Genomic DNA, 17,957 nt, shown 5'->3' with positions numbered 1-17,957 from the left:
TAAATGGTTCGCACTTTGACACAACAACACTATGAACTGATTTGGCTTACACAGACTTGTAAGTCTGTGGCCCAACTGTTTCCTAAACAACGAAAGTAGTAGGTATTAGCCACTTAGGTAAACTAATTAAGTTGTTGAAATTTTTTTAATTTCTTTTCAACTTTTTCATTTTAAATTCCATTAGACCATTAGGTTGTAGTAAATTAGTACTGAACAAAATTTAAAGAGTTTCAATTTTGCACTGCAGACGAACATTTATGAGAAGTTGAGAACCGAAAAGCGGCGATGCCAAATTAAATAAGCGAAAAACCGAAAAACCCAATCAATATTTTTTCTTTCTTCTTTTTTGTTATTGCCAATGAAAATTTGAAATTGAATTTCAGCAATTTTGATTTTTAAATTTATTTGGTGTGACACTGACTGACCTTACAAACTAAAACGGTATGTTTTATAGTTACGTTAGAGAATGCCTTCGTAAGTGACCCTTATCTTCTTTCAAATACTTATTCCACGAACAGAACAGTGAAACTCAAATGTGGATCTTTAAGTTGAAGTAGAATTATTTACTGCAAACTTTCCGATTCAGAGCAGCGGCTGTAAGGTATGGCAGATAGGAGCACTGGATCGGTCCTGCTTGTGGCATGAATCTTGTCTTAATAAGCAAATCAATATCGATCTTAACTTATTAAGGAAACCAAAATTCACACTTCTCTTCCTTGTCCACCTTCTTTCGCCCTACAAAGGCTACAAGTTCAATCGCCCCGTTGGTTGCTGCGGTGTATCGGCAGTAAATGGTTCTTCCACAGACTAAGATTGGTTCTTCTTTGGGCTGCTATTCGACACGTTACTGCTGTCAAAATCGACAATCAAGAAATCAATGGCGAAATCAAGGAATGACACTGGAAGAATAAGGAAATCATACTATTATAAGTCACTATCTTGTAATGCGTATTGTTCGATCCGATGCCACAACTTCAAGTATTTTTAATGTCAATGTTGTGCTTCCGTCAAGTGGAAGAACCTTCCGGTAAAATACGATCCTGATGTCCGTAACGAGGTTTCCTCATCCATGCCATTGTTTCATCGTTCACAACACCAGCCGGCATAGGATTGGCACAGTATCAGCGGAAACGACCAAGAAACGCTAATAGATAATTCTAGACAAAAATTTAAGTGAAGGGGAAAAAAAATGATTAAGTCGTCATGGGGCGACAGCTAATTTACACACGCCGTTCATACCAAGGCTTTGTTCTCGGAAGTGACAGGAAACAGCGCCACTTTGGTTTACCACAAAATCGGACAGAAAAGGACTAAAGGAAAATTTCTTACCTTAATTACCTTATAATGCGTATTGTTCGATCACTTAACTGCAAACTCGGCTGCAACTCGTCCGTCTGAATAAAAATTCAGCCACCACTGGGCCAAATCGTTTAGCAGATATGTGATCTTGGTCGTGATTTACTTGTCGGCGATACATCGTGGCCACGCTGCTCTAAACACTTCCAACACCGAAACAATTGCATAAATCCAGTGTAAATTTGTTCCCGGTTTTGCGGTTTCCCAATCTTTGATCGGAATATTTAAGCCGTTTTCCAACACAACAAAATAAAGTCAGACAGAGACTTATTTATTCTTCACTTGGAACCAGCTGGCCCGTCGGCATTAGGAGGTGGCCATGTAGAGAATGCAGCAGTCTGCATAATAATTCCGTAACCGGATCTGCCTCGGACGTCACCAATCAGCTGCCCCTATTTCTATTGACCAGATAATCAAAGAGATTTTACAGTAATTTTTTTGTAGCTGCAAATATTTGCTGCAATAGCCTAACCTAACTTATTTAAAAAAAAAATAATATACTAAATTAATTTTAAAATTCTCTGCTGTACTTACGGATTAACTTGGCCTTATTATCTGTTTTTCCATGTACATTTCCGCAACTTAACTTGTGTCGGTTGTTGATTCGTACTGATAAAATATTTTTATGGCGTCGATAATTTTGTTTGGGGTTTTACGTTGTTTGCAAGGCTATCGTAGAACGTTTACCTTGAGGCAATGCAGTTCTTCCTTTTGGAGAAGGAATGTTATCAGTGGATAGGTAGGGTTCATTTCGTTTCAGGTTTCAGTTTCATCAGGCGCTGGAGAATGGCCAAGATGACTTTCCTAGGCACGAAAAGGAAAAGAAATCGCTTGGGCTAAGACTGTCGCATCACAAATCTTCGTGTTCCATTTTACCTTCAGTTTATATCGTCACACCTTCAGTTGCTCTTCCCCGAAGCACATCGAAAGATCAGAGTTCTGTTTCAAAGGTAGTAAAAATGGAACAAAAATAAATTCAATTATTAGACAAATCATTATTGTTATATCAATAAATTGTTATGTTATTTCGTAAATTTTAAATTTACAGATGGGAATTTGGTTGTCATGGAAACTGATAGTTGCATCGTTTCTTTGTCTGACAAGTTTGGCTTCATCGTCTGAGCCTCGCGAGGATAAAACGCCAATTAAAATTTCATCCGTGAAATTTGAGTCTGTTTGTGTCAATATTTACGACAGTCAAACAACTAAAAACAACAAGAAAATCTATTTCTACTCGCCGATGGCTCTGCTAAATCACCTGAATGTCATTTCTATTAACAATAAAACGAGCGACCATGGAACTCTCAGTGTCAGTTTTCGCATCTGGAATCAAGAAGTAAAAAAAAAAGTGGTCGAACAACTCAATCAGCAGTTCCCCAGTCAAACTATTGAGCCCAGTCACGTGAAAGTCCTTCCTTTCGACAGTGTCAGGCTGACCAGCAAAGTGCAATCTGCTGATTTCTCACTGACTAATGAGTGGATTCTGTATGACAATCAGCAATCACTCAGGTTTATATTGATCTGCCCGACACCGGAAGATTGCGGTCGAGTGAGGACTCAAATGCTAAAATTTCCTACACAATTTGAACATTTGCAACTTGAATTTAATCCTAAATTGAACGACGGTGCGCTGAATTTAAAAAACTGGATAAACAAAAAAAAGTTTAATTACATTTTTGGCCCATTTTTGAATTTCTAGATGATTGTGTCAATGATGATGGGGTTGTATCTGAAAAAAATAAATTGCCAGCACAAGACAACAAAGGTATTAAAAATGGATTCATTCTGATTCATTATCACAATTCTATTCGCGAATGAAATGGCCCTAACATAAAAAATTTACATTTTTAGAAACAATGGCGAATCTCGAAGTCAATTTTGCGAAAGAGCTAATCGCCATTAGGGAAGGTAATATACATAAAAAATTAATTAATTAAGCTGTAGAAGTTAAAAATGTATAGCCTATTAATTTTTTTAAACTGAAAGGTTTTACAGATTTAAAAGAATTAAAAACAAAATATTTTGTGAATTTCAGAAACTAAAAAGGAATTTGCAGCAATCTCACAGAAGTTTGCAGATAAAATAAAAGTCACTGAAGAAAATCTAGCAGGTAATTTCAAATTATTGTGAAACAGATTCTTTCTTTTTCTTGCACGAGTTTTTTTTTACATTCCACAGCGGGACTTATTTTGTGTGATAACCAAAATTAAATTTAGCATCTTCTAATTAATTAATTTAATTAATTTCTAAATCGCTAACATGAAATCAAATTACGACTAAAGTCTAATATGAATTTTCCAGTGGTACAACAGAAGTTGGAAATTACCCAAAAAGAGTTGGATGCCACCAAAACATTATTGACCTCAACAACATCGAGCACAAATGCGGATGCGGTCATTGCCGATTTGACAACAAAATTAAATGGTAAATGATAAACTTAAAGTTTGTTTACAATATACGATAAATTAAATTGTGAATTAAATTAAGTAAATTGTAAATCAAATTGTTTTTAACAGCCCGAACGAGTGAAATAGTCGACATTGGTAAAATGCCAACCTCGTGTGCGGATCTGCAGCGGACGGGACATAAACTGAGCGGATTCTTTTCCGTAAAAGGAACGAAAAAGATGGAAATGATTTACTGCAATTTTAATGCTAATCAAAATGGTACGACGTGTGCTATTTTTGCTTGTTATTGTTTTATCTAATTGGTTTTGTTTCACAGACAAACAGAAATGGATCGGATACGCCGACGTCAAATCAGCGCCTGTCCATTTCTACGTCCAGAGAAATTCGCCATTTAACACAATTAACACTCCGATTCCGTTCGATTTGGCGGTGGTGAACGAGGGAAACGCCATGAATTTGACATCGGGGAAATTCACGGCACCGCGACCGGGAATTTATTTTTTCTCTTTCGCGGGACTGGCGCGTCTTAAATCTGAATTATTGGTTTGGTTTTGGTCTTCTCTTTATTTGAACGGGAATCGAATCGGGGAGAGTCATGTTGAAGAGAGAAACGTTCCCGTTGATCAATTTAGTCCGTTGACCCTTCAGTCGACGCTGAACTTGAAAAAAGGCGATCGAGTCTGGATGATGATTGGTTATTCTGGTTCAGACTCGTATTTGGTTGAATTCGAAGGTGACCACTCGACCCATTTCACGGGTTTCATGTTGGAGGAAGAAATTGTGGCGTCCCTTTGAGGTTCAACTTCATCGGCGATCACGAACCGAAAAATAAAATGAACGTCGACACGGTGGAGGGGAATTTTAAGGGGGAAGGGAAGATAATTCATTCGATTTTAATTCATTAAGGAGCGGGCATTTCTGTACCAAAATTGAACTGTGGATGCAAATACATTTAGTGAATACACAAACCGAATTTCAAAATTCTATCTGTAAAACTCTAGACGTTATAATTCAAAAAAAAACAATTTTGATTGCCAAATTTACAAAAAGTGAGAGACCTTAAAATGGGAGAAAATTCATTCGCGTTTAATTCGTTTACGGTTTGGAATTTTTTCGAAAACAATTTAAAAATTAAATTTAGCTAAACCGCACGCATATTAGCTGAACACAAATTCGCTTGTTTATCTGTAAAATTTAAAGGCGGGGGACGTGAATCCTCCAAAAAATTTCTCAATTTGTTTTCTTGTCGCAGCTTGAAATTAAATAAAATCATCACGAGAAATAAACTCTTTTAGTGCCTAAGTATCTCGTTTATCTTTGGTAATTGAATTGAATTGCGTTTCACTTTTTCGGTTTCAATTTACAAAATTTGAATTTCACCCGCCACAACCGCATGAAAAAATGGACAGACGCGCCATCTATTCGCACGGTGTGAAAATGACGAAAACTGAAAAGCAAGGGCCGTTTAAAAAAAAAAATGAAAGGCCAACTTTTCAATTTTAATTTAATCATGTCGTAAAAGCTAATTGAACGATATATTGCTGATTCGAATTGTGGCACGTGATCAGTCGACAATTCGCAATTGAAATTAAAATTTACAACAGGTACAAAACAAGTTCTTACCTGCTGCCTTTACTTTGATGAATGTCGTGGTGTTGGCTCAGGTGAGTGGAATTTTCTGCATTTTGCCAAAGTGCCAGGAGTGGTAATTCACGGTCTCTGAGGGCTTAATGGTGATGATTCCTCTGACTACGTCGATTCGGTCGATTGAAGCATTTAACAATCTCTCTGTAATCAACTCGACATTGACTGCGAGTCTGCGACACTGATTAAACAACAGACGAATATTCGCGAGAAATAGGAAGCAGGGCTGCCAATTCATGAAGTTCGACTCTGCATAATAATTGTTTGACCAGAGCAATAGATACCTGGTCGGTTCTCGGCCGTGTTGGCTTCCCTATCCCGGTTTTAGGGTAAACGTATCCCCGATTTTCAGACATTTTAGGGCGGAGCTTGTCAGAAGTTGTGAAGTGGTAAAAATGAAACAGCGCCATCTAGTGATAAGACGTTGACTTTCAAATAATACTTTCGGCGGCCATTTTTGTGTAATGTGAATACGGCGGCCATCATCGTGTATTACGTGAATGAAGCCTAACCATAATTTCTGTAAAAATGGTTGGCAGGTGTGCTGTTCCTGGTTGTAAATCAACATATTTCAAAGGAAATCAAAAAGAAAACGAGGTTACCCTGTTTGCAATTCCTAAAACTTCATTATCTAAATGGCGAGAACTAATTCCATGTAGATATTTGACGAGCACCTCACGTATTTGCTCCCGTCATTTTGACGAAAGTGACTTTAAATCAGGGATTTAAATTTTGAACGTGTTCCATCCTTTCAAACGTAGGAATCGTAATGCTGGAGCAATTCCCAAACATTTTCTGATAAATGGTATTGATATTACATTTCCTGTATAATCTGTAAAGCACAGAAACTGAACCATTTTCATTTTAGATACACCTAGTCGACAAGCAATGCAAAATGTTGATGGTTTCAAATGGAGAAATAACCTTAATGGTATTTTTAAATATGTTTATTTTGTTTAATATCAAATAACGCAATTCTTAAATATGTATTGTAGTGGAAACAAATGCTAGCAATGCATCAGTAAGGAAACGACCAAAAGTAGACAAAATACCTACTACGTCTAAGAGAAAAAAATTTGACAGTACAGGTATTGATAATAGTTCTCGTTACATTTTATTTTTAAGAGCAATTGCTTTAAATTTTATCTGATAGCACCCTCCGTGGAAATTACCTCTACTATTAAAGAATCAATCAACATTCCCCAGGCTGCTGAAGAAGCAATTTTTGATCCACTTCCAGATTCAATCAAGGAAAATCTTGCTGTTGTCATGGAAGATACGATAGTTGCATCACCTTCTATGGAAGCAAGCTCTACTAATTTCAAGTCTAATTTTGTGACATTTCAGTCACTAGTAACTTCCATCAATGGTACCAAAGAATTGGACATGGTATTTTGATCAAATTAAACAAACGATTTTTTGCATTTCGATGGATCAACTACCAAATGAAAATTATAATGTGAAAAGTGTACATTTTCAAAACAAGAAGTAGTGTATTATGTCAACGGAACAATAAACAATTTACACAACCAAACAATAAAATGTAAGAATGTTTGGACACTTACAAAGAATAAACAATTTACACAACCAAACAATAAAATGTAAGAATGTTGGGACACTTAGAAAAGACCTAGAGGTTTGACAGTTGGATACTTCTACCTTTTTATTTTGTTCACTTCTTGTAGAAAAGTAAGCTGTGATTGGTCAATGAGTTTTTCATAGACCCTTCCTGATTGGCTGGCTTCACGTAGTACCTGACACACTCACTAGAGGCGCTCATCAATTTTTCCAAATCGGACCACGTTTACCCTGAAACCGGGATAGGGAAGCCAACACGGCCGAGAACCGACCAGGTATCTATTGCTCTGGTTTGACGACGCAGCCTAATAAATGTTGACAAAATTACAAATAGCTGCAAATAGCAAATAGTTTTTGACAAATAAAACTGTTGACTGAGATCTACGGCAAAGGTAAATAATTAAAAATTGTTTAAAAGTATAGTGCTATTTAGAATTTTACCCCTCATTTGCTACCTGTCAACATAATAAAATTCGTTGCACAACAGTCGTCAGGCTTTTAGTTTTTTCGCTACAGTGAAACATTTCTCTGCCCTTAACCTGACAATGCGTGATTAAACATGAAGGTATGACTCAAAGGAGCGGAACAATTTGCAATAATATATTCGGCCAGTTGGACATGGACCTGGCCATGGCCAATTCAGGAAAATGTGAAAACCCTGGCTCACGGTTATTAGAGCGATCAGTTATCGACTCAGTACAATCCTCCTCAGTCGATAACGATCAATACCGAAATTTGATTTGCATTGAACCCCAAATAGCTACTAATTTTTTTTCAAAAATTCGTTTTATAGTCGGAACCAAAATGTTATTGTTTTAGGCCACCGACTTTATCAACCAAATGAAAACCCCGAAATATCAAAAATTGATTAGTAATAACTAACTAATAAGAGAAGGAAAAGTTTTCGTAGGCTGCGGTTTGTGGTTATTCGCAACAACTCAACTTGTGCTGGTTTTATCCAAGGGTTTCGTGCGGTTGCGCAAGTTTCTATTTGACGCGAACAACCGATCATATCAATATTTCAAAATGTTTCAGAATTACCAGCTATACTTTTTAGTCTTCCTCTCGACATTTCGCAAAATAATTCCTAACAAATAAAGATACAAACAGATTATTAATCAGAGCACGTTTGTTTTTATTTGTAATTTGAATTTGAATTTCCCGGGTCGTGCGTGTTTACGTCATCTGGGTTGATGCGCATGCGCCAGTTTTTATCGCGCGATAAATAGGCTACGCACGTGACTGCCTCTCGACTCAATGTCACCTACAATTGTCCTTCAGAAAAACATACCCCAGTGAGAGAGCTAATGCCGGCCAACATCTATTTTAATAACCCACTTTTTCAAAGTCTATTTAATGAAACTTCAAATACATTTTTTAACTTCACGGAATAGTGGTGGTGGAACGCATTGAAATATACCGTTGCACTTGAGAGACTCGTTCAAGGACAAAAACGGGACTTTATATAAATTATCCGCGATCAGTCAATAACCAGTTCCCAAGTTCCCGCTAGGGTGTGTGTGTGTGTGTGATGGTAACAACGTCGCGTCTCATAGCGGCAATATCTCATTGTCTGCCGGCTCTCCCTGTCTGCCGGTCACGCCGAAATTGTGCTAGTCGAAAGTCACGTAAAAATAGTTACTCGACAGAAAATAACATGGACGGCAACGCTTTCCTCACAGAAGATGCAGCTTTTCTCAATCTGCAAAAGTATTTCCAGGAAAAAGGAAAAGATTTGAACATTCACCAGCTGTTCGTGCAGGACCCAGAAAGATTCAAGAAATACAGGTACTACTTTCACGTCCCTTTTTTTAAAAAACTATATTTATAACTCAAGTGTACAGCTGTTGACGTGTCGTGAATATTTTCTATAATTGTTGTTTACCTACTTTCTTTAAAGCATCAAACTTGCAACCCCGCAAGATGGTGAAATTCTGATCGATTTTTCCAAGAATCGTGTGGACGCCGAGACTTTCAAACTTCTTCTCGAATTGGTAAACATTTAATTTTGGTTATTAGTTTATTTCCACGTTTGGGTGTGGTTGATTGGATATAAAAATAGATTGGCAGGACATGGGCTAATAAGTTGCAATTTTATTTTCAGGCTAAATCACGAAAGGTGCAAGAGTCTCGAGATGCCATGTTCGGTGGAGAGAAGATCAACTTCACGGAAAATCGAGCTGTTTTGCACACGGCCCTGAGAAATCGAAGCGGCCGGCCAGTCCTCGTAGATGGCGTTGACGTAATGCCAGACGTGAGAGCCGTTCTTGATCACATGAAAGAATTCTGCAGCGAGGTATAATAATAACTGACTTTCAATTTCTTATGCCCTTCACAATCAAACGCATTTTTTAATTTCTAACCGTTTTGACACTTCAGGTTATTTCCGGTCAATGGAAAGGATATACCGGCAAAGCTATTACCGATGTCGTCAACATTGGGATCGGTGGATCGGATCTGGTATAGGATTTTTATTAACGAATAATTTCCCAATTGATTTTAGTTTTTAACATGTTGATTTATTTAGGGCCCTTTGATGGTGACTGAGGCTCTGAAGGCTTATTCAGTCGGACCCAACGTCCACTTTGTTTCCAACGTCGATGGAACTCACATCGCTGTCACGCTGCAGAAGCTGAACCCGGAAACAACTTTGTTCATCATCGCTTCCAAGACTTTCACCACCCAGGAAACCATCACCAACGCCGAATCGGCCAAAGATTGGTTCCTAGAGAAAGCCAAAGACGTGAGTATTAAACAACTTGACGTACAACCGAAATCATGTGCTAATTTATCCCGTTATTTATTTTAAAAGGAATCGACTGTCGCTAAACATTTTGTCGCCTTGTCTACAAATGCCACAAAAGTCCGCGATTTTGGAATTAACGAAAAGAACATGTTCGGATTCTGGGATTGGGTTGGTGGACGTTACTCACTCTGGTCTGCCATTGGTATAATTATTCGTGATGAGCATTATTAATTAAGGTGTGTTAACTCTTTAAATTTTAATTCTAGGTTTGTCGATCGCTTTGAGCATCGGCTTTGAGAATTTCGAAAAGTTGCTAGACGGTGCTTATTTTATGGATCAACATTTCTGCGAATCTCCATTGGAACAGAACGTAATTATTTGTGTTTGGCAATTTGTTTTATTGGCGTGTTATTAATCAATAGATTTGGCTCTAGGTTCCGGTTATTTTGGCGCTACTCGGAGTGCTGTACGGCGATTTTTATGGTTCCGAAACCCACGCTTTATTGCCCTACGATCAATATCTCCATCGATTTGCGGCTTACTTCCAGCAGGGGGACATGGAATCGAACGGAAAGTAAGGACTTTTTCATTCAACATTTTATTTTTTCGCGTGATTTAATTTCGTGTTTTGTTTACGATCTTTAAAAGGTATGTTACCCGAAGTGGACGACGTGTTGAGTATGCTACCGGCCCAGTCGTGTGGGGAGAGCCGGGAACTAACGGACAACATGCTTTCTACCAATTGATTCACCAGGGAACTCGGTGCGTAATTTATTGTTTTAGTTCGTGATTGATTCATTTTGTGACCTTTTGTTATTTGATGGATAGATTGATTCCTGCTGATTTCATCGCTCCAGCTCAGTCGCTTCACCCGATCCGCGACAAAATCCATCACAAACTCTTGATGGCCAATTTCTTGGCCCAGACGGAAGCTCTCATGAAAGGCAAATCATCTGACGAGGCCAAAGCCGAACTTTTGAAATCCGGAATGGGCGAAGGTAATCGAAAGTTCACGACGTGCAAAGAAATGATTTCCCGGCGCGGTCTCTCGGGGCCTGGAAGCTTTTTCACTTTGCATTTATTTTACATCTGATAAGACTGATGAAATTGTTCTGCCTACGAAACGAAATTGACTGTAAATTTTATTGATTTGTTTTTTCCAGATGACGTGCGCAAGATCTTACCTCACAAAGTCTTCGAAGGCAACCGACCCACAAACTCTATCGTGGTGCATAAAGTCACTCCTTTCATCCTTGGTGCTCTCATTGGTAAAAACGTGAAAATGTCTTAAGATTTTGTTTCACGACCTTTGAATTCTATAATGTTTCTTGTTCTTTTCAGCCATGTACGAGATGAAAATCTTTGTCCAAGGAATTATTTGGGACATCAACTCTTTCGATCAATGGGGGTAAGAAGCTGCTCTTGTTTTTTTAGTTAACTTAATAGGCCGATAATGTAATTGCTTTTAATTTATTTTAGTGTTGAGCTTGGTAAGCAATTAGCTAAGGCGATTGAGCCAGAGTTGGAAGGATCAGGTAAGACACATCAAAGGCCCCTTCAAAGTGGATCGATTTTTAATTAATTTATAATTTTAATTTCAGGTGAGATCTCTTCTCACGATTCGTCTACTAATGGACTGATCAACTTCATCAAGAGCAACGCATAATTAATTTCGGATTGACACGCCACCACTGAAACTCCGTAGAAGAGAGTCAATCAGAATAATTCATTTTGTGTAGGAATATCGTTCAACTTTCAATGTCCCCCCCCCCCCTCTCAAGTTAAATTCTTTTTCAATATTATAATTGTGTTGATTTTTGTTGACCGACAATAAAGGTTGGATTGGTACGAGGTATAATATAGTAATAATTAATCGAAAGACCCGCTCTGTATTGTTTGGTGATTAAGTTGATGAGGGAAACTGGAGTATAATCAGAAACAAACGATTAGGGACGAATTTTTTGTCGCTGTTATCAAACGGGATCTTTTCGATCTGGTTATTCTAGTACAATAGCAACCGATAACCTGTGCGAAAATGTCAGCGATGAGACTGTGTATTACATCCGAGCCATATATAAAGCAGTCGTTAAACGAGAATGATTGCTCAACTTTCAGTCATGTTGTACACCTTAGACAAAATGGACATAAATGGAATATGAGCTGATGCTTGTTTAAGTTCACGTGTACAGGAGAAGACAAACATCCCAAATTGTTGTGAAAGCCAAAGACGTAATCTGAATTAATGTTCACTCAACTTATCAACAGTTAAAACATGGAAGTTAGCTTTGTAACAGCTTCATGATAAGATGTGAGATAAGGATTGGTGTTCTGAGAATTATCAGACCAAAAATTAAAAAGGACAAAATTCTGTGTTGTAGACAATCAGGTCCACGGCAAAAATACCCATTAAATGTAAAATAACACACAATGTATAGCAACTCAATTCAATTAGAGTTCCAGCAAAGAACTGGTGAGATCTTCAACATCCGGAGGGTTGGCCACTTGACAACAATTCTTCAACGTTTCCACTTCGTACATTGTGGCCAACTCGAGAAGCTGCTTGTAGTCGGTGCCCTTGCTGGCGGTTGTCTCCAACGAACCAGTGTACAGGAATTGCAGGAAAAGTGTCACAGTATCGACACCGAATTCCACCCCAAATGTAACGATAGATTTCGTTGCGCTGCTGACCTTGTTCAACAATTTATTCAGGACAGGACTCCGAGCGGATAGAATAACTCGATGGGCTTCCATGACTTTAACAGTACCGACTAAAATTTCGACATCCGTCAACTTCTGGTTGATTGCGGCAGCCCATAAATCCGTCAACCATTTGTCGTCCATCATCTCGTAATAATAGTTGCCGATCGTGCAGACCGTTTTGATGTCGAGGTTGAATTGATAGATTTCGGAACTATAATATTCGATATCCTGTTCCAATCGGACGGTAAAGCGTTCAAGTAAGTCTTCGTTCTTTTGTAATTTTTTTGATTCCATTTTGAACGGCTTTGTTAGTGCTGTCCATCCCAGCCGACTGCAATAAATATCCTCGACTTTCAACCCGAAGCTGCGATGCTTGACGCCTGATAAATGAATCACAGGTTTAGCAAAGGTACCTGCATCCAATTGTCTAACGTCGGATCCAGTGAAGTAAGCGAAAAAAATGTGTTCCTTTTGATATTGCATCAAACATTTTGATTTCCCATATTCATTTCCAGTAAACTGCAGAGCGCATCTAAAAGTGGGCGTCGTTCGATCAAAAAATATTTCCGTTTCTTTTTCCGGCCTAAACGGAGAAAATAAAAAAATATAAATGAATTTAACTTAATTTTAGTCCTCCTAAATTTAACGGAATATTACCTGATTTGGGAAGTAGGAGGTATTTCAGCGTTTATGTTCAAACACTTCACGAAGTCCATCATTTGCTTGGTTTCTATTTTTGTGAGTGCGACTTTGCACAACTTGATCAGAGTTGTTAGTTGATATTGAACAGCCAACTTGAGCAGCTGTTCATTCGCAAGTGATGAGATTGGCTCGCCAGTATAGATGAAGTGCAGAAAATTCTCCACAGTTGAAGGTTCCACTCCATCGATTTTAATCTGATGACGGCCTTCTCTCACCGGTTGTTCTTTCAAGAACTCGGCCGCAAACACGGGACTGCGCGCTGCCAGAATGGATTTGTTCGCCAATAGTTTCTTGCCTTTCACGATGAATTCAACGTCCGCCATATTTGAATTTTCCTTGGCAGCCCATAATTGATCCTTGCCGAGACGATCAGACAGACGATAAAAATATTCGGGAGCGTTTCCTTTGATGCAAATGCGAAACACAAATGTCCGTTGTCCGGTGACCATTTCGTCAAGTTTAATCGTGAATAACTGCAGACTTCCGTCAATGCCAATTTGGTCTTCTCTCTTCATTTCCTCCATTTTTGCTGGACAGGTGTCGGCATCTTCGATTCCGTACATGACGCCCTCCACTTTCATTCCGAGTATGTTGAGATCAGCAGCCATGAATAATAAAACGGGATATGGGGCGTGATTCTTCAAACCTACACGGAATACTCTTTCGCCACGAAACAGAATCATTTTCGAGGCAATTGTTTTTGGTTCTTCTTCGACAATATTCAAAATCCACTGATACGGCACAATCATCTGCGCATCAGAGTTAGCCATGACGACGTAATACTTCACGACACTGGTGATTAACAGAAATACATTGTTTTAATTATATATTTTCTAATTTGCCATTTAAGAAAAAATAAATAAATAAAACCTTTAATCGACTCACCAACAACAGCGAAGAATTGAATAACAAACAATTTCGAAAACGTGAGACGTGACTAATAAAATCAAAGTTGTAGCCTGACGAAACGAAGAGCCAGCACCTTGACTAACCGCTTGTCGACAGAGAACTGAGAAACAGAAAATCGTCTCAACTATTTTCCCTTCAGCATTCGAATTTCGTATGGCAACATCGTTAGCTGGAACCTGAAGCTGTGCATGCAACGTACGTTTCGTCTTACACCCCTCTTAATAACCTTGTAGGTTTTAATGCGATTTGTTTTCCTAGACTATTGGTCTCTTGAGAGATGTTGCAACAAACAGCTAATGGGACACCATTATTCTTGCAGAGGGGGGGTGAGAGAATGTCAAAAGTGCAATTATAACAAATTTCAATAACCGATTCCTCATGCACTCGGTTGAGATAAAATAACTGCGATAGGTATGACACCATATGACTGTGACACCGTGTGAAAATCTTTGTCCGTCTTGGTCCGTCTTTGTCCAAGGAATTATTTGGGACATCAACTTTTTCGATCGATTGGGGTAAGAAGCTAATTTTTTAGTCAACTGAAGAGGCCTTTTATTTTTTATCTTATTTATTTTACTGTTGAGTTTGGTAAGCAATTAGTAGCCAATAAAGGCGATTGAGCCAGAGCTGGAAGGATCAGGTAAGACAAATCGAATGACCGTTCACTAGTTTCCAAAGTGGATGGATTTTTAATTAATCTGAATTGAATTTCAGGCGAGATCTCTTCTCACGATTCGTCTACTAATGGACTGATCAACTTCATCAAGAGCAACGCATAATTAATTTCAGATTGACACGCCACCACTGAAACCCCGTAGAAGAGAGTCAATCAGAATAATTCATTTTGTGTAGGAATATCGTTCAATTGTCAATGTTTTCCCCTCATCAAGTTAGATTCTTTTTTCAATTTATAATTGTGTTGATTTTTATTGACCGACAATAAAGGTTGGATTGGTACGAGGTATAATCCTTCTTTGGTATCCCGTAACGTTAATCAGCAAGTAATTAATTGAAAGAGTTCGTTGCATGGTTTGGTCATTAACAAGTTGATGCGGGAAACCGGAGTATAATTGGTGTTGACAGTAGCTGAGAATTATCAGGCCAAAAATGTTTAAAAAAATTCTGTATTGAAAACAGTAACACGGCAAAGATACGCAAGAAATGTAGAATAACACACAGTGTATGATGATCAAGATGATGATTCAATTAAATTAGAGTTCCAGCAGAGAACTAGTGAGATCTTCAACATCCAGAGGAACAAAAGCATTGACCACTTGACAAAAATTCTTCAACGTTTCCACTTCGTACATTGTGGCCAACTCAAGAAGCTGCTTGTAGTCGGTGAATTTGTTAGCGGATGTCTCCAGCAACGAACCAGTGTACAGGAAACGCAAGAAATATTTCACAATATTGACATTGAATTCCACTCCAAATGTGACGATAGATTTCGTTGCGTCACTGCTGACCTTGTTTGACAAGATATTCAGGACAGGACTGCGAGCGGATAGAATTACACGATGAGCTTCCATTACTTTAACAGTTCCGACTAAAATTTCGACATCCGTCAATTTCTGGTTGGTTGCGGCGGCCCATAAATCCTTCAACCAATCGTCATCCATCATCTCGTAATAATAATTGCCGATCGTGCTGACGACTTTGATTTCGAAGTCGGATGTGTAACTGCCATTGTAGCTAATACGAATTTCCTCTTCCAATCGGATGATGAAGCGTTGAAGTAATTCTGTGCTATTTTTTAATTTGTTTGCTTCCATTTTCAACCACTGCTGCTTGTATTTGTATTCCTGCAGGATGCTGCTGCTGCAATAAATATCCTCAACTTTGAACCCGAAGTTGCGATGCTTAGCGCATGATAAATGAATCGCAGCTTTAGTATAGCTGCAGTATGAGGATTTACCACACTCGACTCCACTGATGCAAACGACAAAAATGTTTTCATTTTGATATTTCACCAAACCTTTTGAGTTTTCAATTCCAGCAGGTCCAACAAACTCCAAAGCGCATCTAAAAGTGGGCGTCGTTCGATCGAAAAAGATTTCCGTGTCTTTTTCCGGCCTAATCGGAGAAAATAAAAAATATTAATTGATGGAACATAAGTTTATAGTCCCCCAAAAGTTAACGGTATTATTACCTGATTTCGGAAGGAGGAGGTATTTCTGATTTTTTATTCGAATCCAGGAAATTCATCATTTGTTTTGTCTCAATTTTCTTGAGTGCGACTTGGCACAACTTGATCAGAGTTGTTAGTCCGTACTTTTCAGCCAACATGAGCCGTTGTTCATTTGCAAGTGATGACATTGGTTCACCCGTGTAGATGAAGTGCAGAAATTGCTCCACAGTTGAAGGTTCCACTCCATCGATTCGGATCTGATGACGTCCTTCTCTCACCGGTTGTTCTTTCGTTAATTCGGCCGCAAACACGTGACTGCGCGCTGCCAGAATGGATTTGTTCGCCAATAGTTTCTGACCTTTCACGATGAATTCAACGTCGGCCAAATTTGGATTGTCCTTGGCAGCCCATAATTGATCCTTGCCAAGACGATCAGACAGACGATAAGAATAGCCGGGAACGTTTCCTTTGATGCAAATGCGGAACACAAATGTCCGTTGTCCGGTGACCATTTCGACAAGTTTAATGGTGAATAACTGCAGACTTCCGTCAATGCCAATTTTGTCTTCTCTCTTCATTTGCGTCATCGTTGCTGGACAGGTGTCAGCATCTTCGACTCCGTACATGACATCTTCCACTCTCATTCCGATTTTGTTGAGATCAGCAGCCAAAAATAATAAAATCGGAGATTGGGCGTGATTCTTCAAACCAACACGGAATACTCGTTCGCCTCGGAAAATAATCATTTTCGAGGCAATTGTCTTCGGTTCCTCCTCGACAACATTCAAAATCCACTGATACGGCACAATCATCTGGGCAGAGTAAGCCATGGTGATGTATTTCACGACACTATAGTGATTAACAAAAATACATTGCGTAAAATATTTACTTCCACATTTGCCATTAAAAAAAAACAAAAAAAAACATTTCGACTTACCAACAGATGAGAACGGAATAACAATAAACGAAAAGGCCCGCGAAAAGGTTACTGAAATAACAGTTGTTGCCTGAGAAGACGAAGGAGCAAGCCTTGACTGACCGCTGGTAGACAGAGAACTGAGAATCAGAAAATCGTCTCGACTTTTTCCCCTTCAGCTATTCGAATTTTCAATGGCAACGTCATCGAACGTCATTTGCTGGAAGCTGTAACCTCGGAGTTAGCAAAACGTTTACATCTCCCCTCTTATTAACCTTGTATTAATGTAATGTAATGCGATTTATTTTCCTAGTATGGTCTCTTGAGAGATGTTGGAAGAGGCTGGATATGTTCTAACGAACAGCTTAATGACGACCAAATTCCGTAGAAGTAGACAAGTAGCCCTAGTTAACGAGTGTTTCAAATATTTCGCTCCACCCAAACGACGACTTATGTTCCAGTTAGTTTCGGGACTTTCATTCCGCATCAAATTTCAAAACTTGTATTCCAAAATCAAAATTTAGTAAGAAAATAAAACAAAGAGATGAAAGAAACCGACAGCTTCATTGCACGTATACCCACCCCATGCATTTATTATTATGCCAATACGCTTATTTGTCGATTCAACTTTAACAAGATGGAGAGTTACGGCTACCACAAGTATACTCCACAACTCGTCCGCCACTATCGCGCATGCGAAAATAAAATACTCCTTCCCGTTGCACCCGAATCGCCTGCATAGACCTCCCAAGGATTGCCTCGCATCCGTTTAGTATAATATCCGGCAGGATGGATGAGCTTATTACATCCAGGGAGAACGCTACATCCCAGAAATGGGAACATCCATTAAATTTCCCATCAGTGATGGAA

General features: G+C 38.7%; 5 protein-coding genes across 6 annotated transcripts in view; 4 read left to right on the top strand and 1 right to left on the bottom strand.

Moving 5' to 3' along the window:
* The window catches only part of LOC124316136 (sporulation-specific protein 15-like), a 610,960-nt gene that overhangs the window by 294,952 nt on the left and 298,051 nt on the right, over window positions 1–17,957 (top strand). The window lies entirely within an intron of this gene.
* LOC124316757 lies at window positions 1,706–4,745 on the top strand (the record flags this gene model as incomplete). The annotated part of the gene is made up of 9 exons (XM_046782706.1): window positions 1,706–1,785; window positions 2,117–2,306; window positions 2,405–2,981; window positions 3,056–3,121; window positions 3,208–3,264; window positions 3,392–3,466; window positions 3,658–3,780; window positions 3,873–4,022; window positions 4,081–4,745. Coding segments are annotated over 9 exons (1,797 nt in total), but the record flags the coding sequence as incomplete, so codon positions are not given.
* On the top strand, window positions 5,879–6,942 carry LOC124316590. Its single transcript, XM_046782609.1, has 5 exons — window positions 5,879–6,005; window positions 6,130–6,213; window positions 6,277–6,339; window positions 6,404–6,496; window positions 6,562–6,942. Exons 3-5 carry the CDS (start codon window positions 6,297–6,299, stop codon window positions 6,804–6,806), a joined length of 381 nt encoding a protein of 126 aa, XP_046638565.1. The 5' UTR covers window positions 5,879–6,005; window positions 6,130–6,213; window positions 6,277–6,296; the 3' UTR covers window positions 6,807–6,942.
* Window positions 8,518–15,007, top strand: LOC124316213 (glucose-6-phosphate isomerase-like). Of its 2 annotated transcripts, none has more exons than XM_046782021.1 (14): window positions 8,518–8,774; window positions 8,887–8,980; window positions 9,091–9,282; window positions 9,366–9,446; window positions 9,514–9,729; window positions 9,799–9,934; window positions 9,999–10,102; window positions 10,167–10,306; window positions 10,381–10,494; window positions 10,561–10,730; window positions 10,896–11,000; window positions 11,074–11,140; window positions 11,212–11,267; window positions 14,758–15,007. In XM_046782021.1, the coding sequence occupies exons 1-14, from the start codon at window positions 8,518–8,520 to the stop codon at window positions 14,820–14,822; spliced, it is 1,797 nt and encodes a 598-aa protein (XP_046637977.1). In that variant the 3' UTR covers window positions 14,823–15,007. The 2 variants fall into 2 exon arrangements, with proteins under 2 accessions (XP_046637977.1, XP_046637976.1); XM_046782020.1 differs by lacking the exon at window positions 14,758–15,007 and adding an exon at window positions 11,334–11,587 and having other exon boundaries at window positions 8,519–8,774.
* Window positions 15,255–17,126, bottom strand: LOC124316756. Its single transcript, XM_046782705.1, has 2 exons — window positions 16,193–17,126; window positions 15,255–16,116 (listed from the first exon to the last, which is right to left on the bottom strand). The coding sequence occupies exons 1-2, from the start codon at window positions 16,999–17,001 to the stop codon at window positions 15,255–15,257; spliced, it is 1,671 nt and encodes a 556-aa protein (XP_046638661.1). The 5' UTR covers window positions 17,002–17,126.

The sequence above is a fragment of the Daphnia pulicaria genome, chromosome 12 (genome assembly GCF_021234035.1).
Source record: "Daphnia pulicaria isolate SC F1-1A chromosome 12, SC_F0-13Bv2, whole genome shotgun sequence".
Lineage (NCBI taxonomy): Eukaryota > Metazoa > Arthropoda > Branchiopoda > Diplostraca > Daphniidae > Daphnia > Daphnia pulicaria.
This window is presented reverse-complemented; position numbering and strand designations above follow the sequence as displayed.